The sequence below is a fragment of the Elgaria multicarinata genome, chromosome 15 (genome assembly GCF_023053635.1).
Source record: "Elgaria multicarinata webbii isolate HBS135686 ecotype San Diego chromosome 15, rElgMul1.1.pri, whole genome shotgun sequence".
Classification (NCBI taxonomy): domain Eukaryota; kingdom Metazoa; phylum Chordata; class Lepidosauria; order Squamata; family Anguidae; genus Elgaria; species Elgaria multicarinata.
In genome coordinates, this window is record NC_086185.1 from 5,408,069 (window position 1) to 5,417,671 (window position 9,603).

At 43.5% G+C, this 9,603-nt stretch overlaps 1 protein-coding gene across 1 annotated transcript in view; it reads left to right on the top strand.

Moving 5' to 3' along the window:
* The window catches only part of MCF2 (MCF.2 cell line derived transforming sequence), an 82,694-nt gene extending 73,275 nt beyond the window's left edge, over positions 1 to 9,419 (top strand). The window contains exons 29-30 of the mRNA XM_063141603.1: positions 4,629 to 4,729; positions 8,215 to 9,419. Of these exons, the coding sequence (XP_062997673.1) occupies positions 4,629 to 4,729; positions 8,215 to 8,255 (142 nt within the window). The 3' untranslated portion in view covers positions 8,256 to 9,419. The remainder of the gene's footprint in view (positions 1 to 4,628; positions 4,730 to 8,214) is intronic.
* Positions 9,420 to 9,603: the final 184 nt, after the last annotated feature.

Below are 9,603 nucleotides of genomic sequence, written 5' to 3' on the forward strand. Positions count from 1 at the left end.
CTGGACTTGACCTTCGCTTGCTCTTGGCTCCTTGACCCCAGCACCCTCTGTTTGGTTCTTCAACCCGGATCGGTAGGCTTGCACTTCAGAACTTGTCTCTGGCTAGAACTATTGGACTTTACTTAAAGGACTGTGTTTTTCTTAAACTGCAGCAGTTCCCTCCTGCATTCTTGGCCAGAGATTTATGGCTGGGTAATTGGCAATAAAACACTAAAGCAATAAAGCATTCAGCAGAACGCCCTGACTCGTGGCTGGTCATTGAAAGACAATTAGGAGAGGAGGAATTAGAAGGCGTTCTGCACCGGTGGGGCCATTGGAGTTAAGCAACCGCTTTCAGCTTCTGGAGAATGAGACTGAAGGACAGTTTGCAGAGGAGGAAGTACAGGAGACACCATGCAACAGTGACCAAGGGACAGAAGGTAGGTCAACCAAGAAGAAGAGAAGAGTAGTCGTTGTGGGAGACTCTCTGCTGCGTGGGATTGAAACCCAAGTATGTCGTGAAGACCCATGGACTCGCCAGGTGTGCTGTCTCCCTGGAGCACAGATTAGAGATGTGACTGAAAGGTTACCGAAGCTCATAAAGACAACGGACACATACCCCTTTCTTCTCATCCATGTGGGAACAAATGATGTCGCCAAGCAGAGCTATGAAGAAATCATTTCAGACTTTGAAGTTCTGGGAAGGAAACTGAAGAACTTTGGGGCCCAGGTAGTTTTCTCATCCATCCTCCCAGTTCTTGGAAGAGGATTAGAAAGGGAAAGAAAAATACTCCGGATGAACGACTGGCTTCGAAGGTGGTGCCGTCGTGAGAGCTTTGGATTCTGGGACCACGGGCTACGCTACTTGGAACATGGACTGCTGGCAAGGGATGGGTTGCACCTCACAAGGGCTGGAAAGAATGAGTTCGGCCACAGCATGAAGAACTTCATCAGGAGGGCTTTAAACTGAATCTTACGGGGGTGGGAGACGTAAATTTTGAGGCAACAATGGATGAAGGCCAATGCACCACAGTACAGAGAACAGCTCCAACAGTGTCCCAAAATAGTGTCTGCAACAAGGTAGGAACAAAGCCAGACTATAAAACACATGGTCTTCGATGTCTATATACTAATGCCCAGAGCATGGGAAACAAACAGAATGAACTTGAACTCTTATTACATGAAGGCAAATACGACTTGATAGGTATAACTGAAACTTGGTGGGATGACTCCCATGACTGGAATATAGCAATTGAAGGATATAACTTGTTCAAAAAGAACAGAAGAAATAGAAAGGGAGGTGGAGTTGCACTATATGTTAAAAATACCTATCCCTGCACAGAAATACAGGCGGATGAGATTGGGAGCCCCGTCGAGAGCGTCTGGATTAAAATAAATGGGGCTAGGAATAAAAAGAATATGATAATCGGAGTCTACTACCGACCACCCAATCAAGGAGAAGACGAGGACGAAACTTTTGAGAAACAAATTACTAAACTTAACAAGGCATGATCAGTTACTTTTATTACCCCCATTTCCATTTTACAAATCCTCGTTGCAAAGTCTTTTGAAACAAATATATGATCTATCCTGGAGTATGTATGGTGAACTGGGGAAAAGTATGAGAATCCAGGCCTATTCCCGTTAAGTAAGCGCCACGAATCTAAATAATCATTTTCTTTTACTAATGGTGGAAGGAACTAGAGGATCGGCAATCCTTGACTTGTTATTGACCAATAGGGATGACTTAGTGGATAAAGTGGCAGTTACAGGAACTCTGGGGGAAAGTGACCACGTCATACTTGAATTCTTGATTATGAAGGAGACAAAAGTCGAGCGTAGCCATACACGTACTCTGGATTTTAGGAAAGCTGATTTTAATAAACTCAGAACTATAATAAGTAAGGTCCCGTGGCAAGGGAGCCTAAAGAGAAAAGGAGTGCAGGATGGGTGGGAGTATCTAAAAAATGAAATTTTAAAGGCACAGTTACAAACAATTCCAACAAGGAGAAAAGATAGAAGACAACAGAGGAAACCAATGTGGCTCCACAAAAAGCTTATTGATGAACTGAAAACAAAAAGGGATACATATAGGAAGTGGAAGGAAGGCCAGGCTACAAAAGAAGAGTACAGACAAGTGGCGCAGAAGTGCCGAAATGGCGTCAGGAAGGCTAAAGCTGTGAATGAGCTGAGATTAGCGAGGGATGCTAAAAGCAATAAAAAGGCTTTCTTCAGATACGTGAGTAGTAAAAGACAGAGGAAAGAAATGGTGGTTCAGCTGCTTAATGAGGATGGCAAATTGATAACAGATGACAAAGAAAAGGCTGAAGTGCTCAATTCCTACTTTGCCTCGGTCTTCTCCCAAAAGCGGGTCTATGACCCCCCTGGAAAAAGTGAAGCAGAAGTTGAGGGGGCAGGATTGCAGTTTGAGATTGATAAACAAATGGTCAAAGAACACCTAATTTCCTTGAATGAGTTCAAATCTCCAGGGCCCGATGAACTGCATCCAAGAGTAATGAAGGAGCTAGCGGAAGAACTCTCAGAACCTTTGTCTATTATCTTTGCAAAATCATGGAAGACGGGTGAGGTGCCGGACGACTGGAGGAGGGCTAACGTTGTCCCTATCTTCAAAAAGGGCAAAAAGGAGGAACCTGGGAACTACAGACCAGTCAGTCTGACATCCATCCCTGGGAAAATTCTGGAGCAGATTATAAAGAAGTCAATCTGTAAACACCTTGAAACCAATGCAGTGATTACTAGAAGCCAACATGGATTTGTCAGGAACAAATCCTGTCAGACTAATTTGATCTCATTTTTTGATAGGATAACCTCCCTTGTGGACTGTGGGAATGCTGTGGACATCATATATCTTGACTTCAGCAAAGCTTTTGACAAAGTACCACATGACATTCTGATTAACAAACTAGCTAAAAGTGGGCTAGATGGAACAACTATCAGGTGGATCCACAGTTGGCTACAGAATCGGACTCAAAGAGTACTTATCAATGGAACCTTCTCAAACTGGGGAGAGGCAACGAGTGGGGTGCCGCAGGGCTCAGTCCTGGGCCCAGTGCTCTTCAACATTTTTATTAATGATTTGGACGAGGAGGTGCAGGGAACGCTGATCAAATTTGCAGATGACACAAAATTGGGTGGGATAGCTAATACCCTGGAAGACAGAAACAAACTTCAAAGTGATCTTGATAGGCTGGAGTGCTGGGCTGAAAACAACAGAATGAAATTTAATAGGGATAAATGCCAAGTTCTACATTTAGGGAATAGAAACCAATTGCACAGTTACAAGATGGGGGACACTTGGCTCAGCAATACTACAAACGAGAAAGATCTTGGAATTGTTGTAGATCACAAGCTGAATATGAGCCAACAGTGCGATATGGCTGCAAGAAAGGCAAATGCTATTTTGGGCTGCATTAATAGAAGTATAGCTTCCAAATCACGTGAGGTACTGGTTCCTCTCTATTCGGCCCTGGTTAGGCCTCATCTAGAGTATTGCGTCCAGTTCTGGGCTCCACAATTCAAGAAGGATACAGACAAGCTGGAGCGTGTTCAGAAGAGGGCAACCAGGATGATCAGAGGTCTAGAAACAAAGCCCTATGAAGAGAGACTGAAAGAACTGGGCATGTTTAGCCTGGAGAAGAGAAGATTGAGGGGAGACATGATAGCACTCTTCAAATACTTAAAAGGTTGTCCCACAGAGGAGGGCCAGGATCTCTTCTCGATCCTCCCAGAGTGCAGGACACGGAATAACGGGCTCAAGTTAAAGGAAGCCAGATTCCGGCTGGACATCAGGAAAAACTTCCTGACTGTTAGAGCAGTGCGACAATGGAATCAGCTACCTAGGGAGGTTGTGGGCTCTCCCACACTAGAGGCATTCAAGAGGCAGCTGGACAACCATCTGTCAGGGATGCTTTAGGGTGGATTCCTGCATTGAGCAGGGGGTTGGACTCGATGGCCTTGTAGGCCCCTTCCAACTCTGCTATTCTATGATTCTATGATTCTATGAAACCCTGAGGGAGGGTTACGTAAAACCTTTTCCCTAGCTATGAGGGAAACAGGTTTAATGTAGGATCTCTCAAAATACACTGTGGGAATACTGTGGTGTGGGTGTTTAATAACCGTAAGTCAGGTAGATAATGCCAAGCTGACACGTGGTATTTGGTAGCTAACAAAATAATAAATTTATTGTTATTTAAAAGCTTTAAATCAAAATATAATACTTTCAATCCTGCCTGATCTAAGCTCTCCGCACACCAATCACCTCACTGTCTTCACATCAATCCTAAGTCCCTAAAATCTAAACACCTCAATGAACAACTCTCTCTCACACACTCCTCAAACTCACACACCTCACAAACTCCCAACACTCTCCTTATATACAACTTTCTGCCCCCACCTATGACATCACAAACAACACCCACTCAGTTGTAACATTCCATGCTTACCAGACATACTAATCTAGAGATATACAAGATACTCAACTGTGGGGTAATGCCACAGTGGGCTCACCGAGGAACGGGCCCCATTGAGAGTGTCTTACCCAACAGCGCCAGAGCTGATCAATAACAGTCTTTTTATGGCTCACTTCACTACTATTCTTTTTTTCTTCTTTCCCTTTTATCGTTTTGAAGGCTGGTCAAAAACCTCAACCAAAGAAAAGAAGGATGGGTCCCCGGCAACAGTTTGCAGTTAATCCTTGGGGACTGTAGGTTTCGGAATGCCAGAGTTGCAGGTATCCTCTGATGATGAGCAACCCTTCTCTGAACTGTTTTGAAACTGGAATGTGTGGGAGTTTAGAAGCGCCGGCTTCTTTGCTTGCTTGCTTCGAGATATCCTAGCTTTTGGCATCGTTTTTGAATTAAGCTAAGATAAGCCGGTGGAAATAATAATCTAAATCGCTCCGAAACCATTATGCATTCTCTTCCCCCTTCCCACTTTTAATTTGCTCATTATGGTTTTATTTTTTTGCAAAGACTGGACTGGCCAAGACTTGAAAATGTGCTGAACACAGAATTCATCATGTTTAAGTCAGGCAAACATAAATCACTTGATGACTAAATAGGAAGGGGGTATGAGAACTTTGCCTCTGTTTGTTTTGGATCAGGATTTACCCAGTTTTGCACCTTCTGGATCAGATATGGACTCGGATGCAATCTGCGTTTGAAGTCTGTAGCTTTCCAAGCTTGCAATGTGATTTATGCCCCCCCCCAAAAAAAATGTGTCCCACAGCATGCTTACATTTGAAAAATGCGAACAAATGCACTTTAATCAATGGAAGAATGTGTAAGTTTCAAAGCTGCACACAATTAATGTGTACATTCGGTAAAATGCACATGAGAACATGCAGTGATTTTCATGCAAAAGAGGGGGGAGTTCACATCCCTTTTAAATAGTTGTTCCCATGGGACCTCTCCCTTCCTCCCTGGTTCATCGTAGGGCCATTCAGAGTCTGTAGTGGTTTCATAACCATTGGCACAACCTGCACACACATGTTCAGGTTTTTCCCCTCTGTTGACAATGAGGGATAGAAGCATGTTTGCTCATTCAGAACGATAGCTAAGATGTTCTGCTCAGATTCTGTGTGAATGACCTGACTGTATAAAAAGGCTGTATAGGCTATCATCCACGATGCAGTCTTGGCCATAAACATGCCGAGACTCCCTAATTTACAGGTAATTTCATTGTATCCAACCAGAAGAATACATTTGATCCAGTGTGAATGGGAATAGCAAGTGATAGAGGGTAGATGAATGGATGGATGGATGAAGACAAAGACTTGATGTTCAAAGAGAGTGACCAGGAGTCTCACACAATGCAGATACATATGCAAAATCCTTGACCACTTGCTCAGAATCTTTCTGAACTTTTAGTGGGACACTTTTCAATCGCTCCCAATTCATCCACCCTCTTTCCAGCCCTAAGGGCTGCCTACTTGAAAGCTGATTTTTTTTTGGTATTATTTGGCACACTGCCTCTTTCTAAACAAGGTTTCATTTGCCAAATGTTCATTCTTTTCACTGGGAGAGAAGAGCAAGTATAAATATAAGCCAGGAGTTAATGGCTGTGTTTCAAATGTAACACTAAAGCATGGTTTAACGTTATGAGAACAGGTATCAATGAGTCTTGGGCTCGTGTGCTCCCCTCCCCTCCTCTCTATCAGAGTCATGAAGAGGCGACTGGGCACTTCCATTTCAGATGAACCACAGATGAGTGCGTTGTCCGAACCCTACACTGTGGTTAATACCAACTGTGGTTAGTTCAAACAAGGTAGTTCCATAAACCATGATTTGAAGTTGGCTTGTCTCAACTAAACCATAGTTAACATTGACCACAGATTGTCCAGGTTTAGATGACATGACAAGCTGTGATTAATCTAAAGTTATTGGAGGGGCAGAGGAGATGAGGGAGCAGAGAAGCTCAAAGTCTGCAGCTGCTCAATGTTGTAACACTAAGCTATGGTTATGTTCAAGCCACCCCACAGCATGGCACTGAAGACTCCTTTACTTGAGATTTCCTGCTCTCCCTAAGGACAACTCTGAATTAGTTGGGGTCAGACTTCCTGGAAAGGGGCCTCTGGCTTCATTGGGAAGAAACCCATAGCATTTTCAGCCTCCAGTGAAAGCAATCAGGTAGCCAGAGAGCCACCACTGCTGGACAGAATGGACACTCCTGGCTAGATAGACAAATGATGTGAAGTGATACCCAGCTGCCTCCTGTGTACGTCCGTTTCATGCTTCATCCTTTCAAATAGCATCCAGGCAATGGGATGCTCTGTTCCCCTCCAAGGCTGTTCGAAATAGATTTGTGTGCAGCGCATGACGTGTGCATGCTTACATCTTTGATGGCGGGCCAGGAGCAAACATTGTGGTTTGCAATAACCTGGTTCCAAGTGTTCTGAATGAATCCCCACCAGCTTTCCTTTTGTGCCAAAGATCATGTGATTGCTGCTTTGCCAAATCTTGCCTAGAATTACCAAATAAAAAAATAAAAAAAGTTTCCCAGCTATCTGGTGGGCTACATCAGGAATGTTGAACGTCAGCGTGATGGGCCAAATCCAGGTTGCCCGGAGTCCCAGTCAGGGACTCCAGCACTCCCAGGATGGCCATGCTATCTTCTCCTGATCCCACTACTAACACCAATTATTTGGTGACTTTCTGATTTTGTATGCTCCCCCCTGCTTCTGAAAAGGGTTTTAAATGCCTCTGTTAACAGTTAGTTACCGGCAGTAAGAGCCTTAAGTTGAAATACGCTGGTAACTTTGGTATTGGGGGTATTTTTGTGCTGCCTTCTTGCCACTGGCCCCACCCACCACTGGAGTTCAGCCCCTCAGAGTTTTCCCAAAATTGAATTTGGCCCTTGGTCTGAAATCAGTTCGGCACCCCTGTGCTACCTCGTAGCATGGTGTGTCTGGGCCTAGGGCTGCAACTAACGCATGTGCCATAATAGATGTCCACTATTGAAGGTCCCCTAAGGAAGAATGAGCATGTTAGACAGCATCCCTGTGGGAATAGGGTGTGCAGTTCCTTTGGGAATTGGCAATGTTGAATGAGCCGGTATAACCAAGCATGGCTTATATCATCAGCTTATTAACGCTCCCTTCGTTCCCTGGAAGGGGCTTAGACAAAACCTCTATGTGTGACAAGTCCAAGTGGCTGTTCATAAAGTGGGGTAGCTGTCCAGCTTGCATTTTAGCATGAGTGGACAGATCCCATCTTCTTCTGACCTTTGACAACCGTGCTTGATAAGATTTTGCAAGTCTCCATGGGGAACGGTTGCAGCCAGACACCAGTCGGTAAGATGACAAAGCCATTTAAATGCAACAGATTGCACTTTTTACGGACTTTATGGATTTAAGCCTCAAGCCTCTGCACAATAGCCTTAATTTATGACATGCCTGTGGAATGCAAAGTCGTCGGGTCTAGATTTTTGTTTTGCTGGCATTTGAAGCAGACAGCAGCCCTCCCACTCATGCTCTTCTCCATAAATGTCATACAGTGACTTGTGCTTCGATAACGGAGAAATGATTATTAGCAATCATTATCTGGGGTTCTTTTTCAGCTACGACTGCAGTCTGATGACCATGGTGTGTATTCCTGGGCTTTCACTTAGGTGGGGATTTGGCTGTGATTGTGTATTATTATTATAAGAATGCTGCCTGCCATGTGTTCTTAGAATACCCTCCTTCTAACATTAACAACACTCTTCATTGCTTTATAGACGCTGCCCTGTATAAGATGAGAAAATTAAGCTCCCCCTGAATTTAAAGGGAGAACTAATCTCATGTCTGTTTTGAATGCTCCAGTGGCAGTTTGAAATGGTTGTTCAAGAGCAATTATACCGTTTTTGGACATCCACTGTACTATCTATCATCCATCAACACTTGCCGCACATCACAGCTTCATCAACATTCGCCGTGACCATCAAGGAAAACCATTCTTTCCTGTTTTTCATTGTTTTCTCCCACCAATGGAAAATACAACACCATTTTGTTCAGACACGGGGGGTGGAATTTCCCCCTCCTCCCCATGACATCCATGACGACTAATTTAGTAGTTTTCTGGGCTTTTGATAAGGTGATTGATGCTTTTTCTTGCAGGCACGGAAAAAAACATTCTCGTGGTTGGTAGGTTCGTTTGGGTTTAGACCAAACGATAGTCGTTATAAGGTAGATTTTCTTGTTCAGTTGATTTTTATTTTTTCTGGAATGAGCGTGAATATATTCCAGTAACATCAGCATAAGGCCATCTTTGGGGCTGGATGATGCGTGGCAATTCAGTCATGTTGGGAAGGGAGCAGGGTCTCCTTTTGCACTAAGGGTCTGGTCCAGAGCTCATAATGTCTATAGGCTGTGGTTCAAGATCTTATTGATGGTCAACTCAGGATTGTCAAAACTCGCTCTGGGTTCATCTGTGCGCCCAGGCTATCGAGTGAAGTGTCCAAGTTTACATTGTCACTTTTGGGAAACACACGTGCCATAACTGAGAGTTCGATATTCACATTTGCACTAAAAGGTAATGTTCTTGTTTGTGATGACTGTACTCTGCAACATCTGTATTGAGAATGACTTAATGTTGAGATGGGTGTAGTATGTCTTCTCTCTCTCTTTTTTTCTTTTTTTTAAAAAATGACGTTTACATAATTTATTTCCTATTTTGTTTCTTTGTTCACCCACACCCCCTATGGTGCTTCCATGTCTATACACTTAATTATGCGCCTACATAGAATGTGCACAAATCTAAATTCTGATGGCATCCATAAAGACAGGGTAAGCGTTGTGATTGGACCACTCACAACAGCCTGAGGCAGGGAATCAGTTGCATGCATGCAAACAAAAACAAAAACAAAACAACAACAACCCAGGCTCAGTAAACTGGTGTTAATTTTTTTCTTAGATGCCACAGAAGGGAAATGGATCCTTAAAAAAAAAAAAAAAAGTTCACACTTTGTTTGTGAACGAGATTCCAAGTTGAATGACAAGCTTTTGGGCGAGAGCAGATAATTTATGAATTTTAGTTCAAGACTGTTTGTTAACCCCTATATATTACTTGAAATGAAAATGATATAATAAACCAGCTGCCCCCAACATGGCACCCTGCAGATAACTTG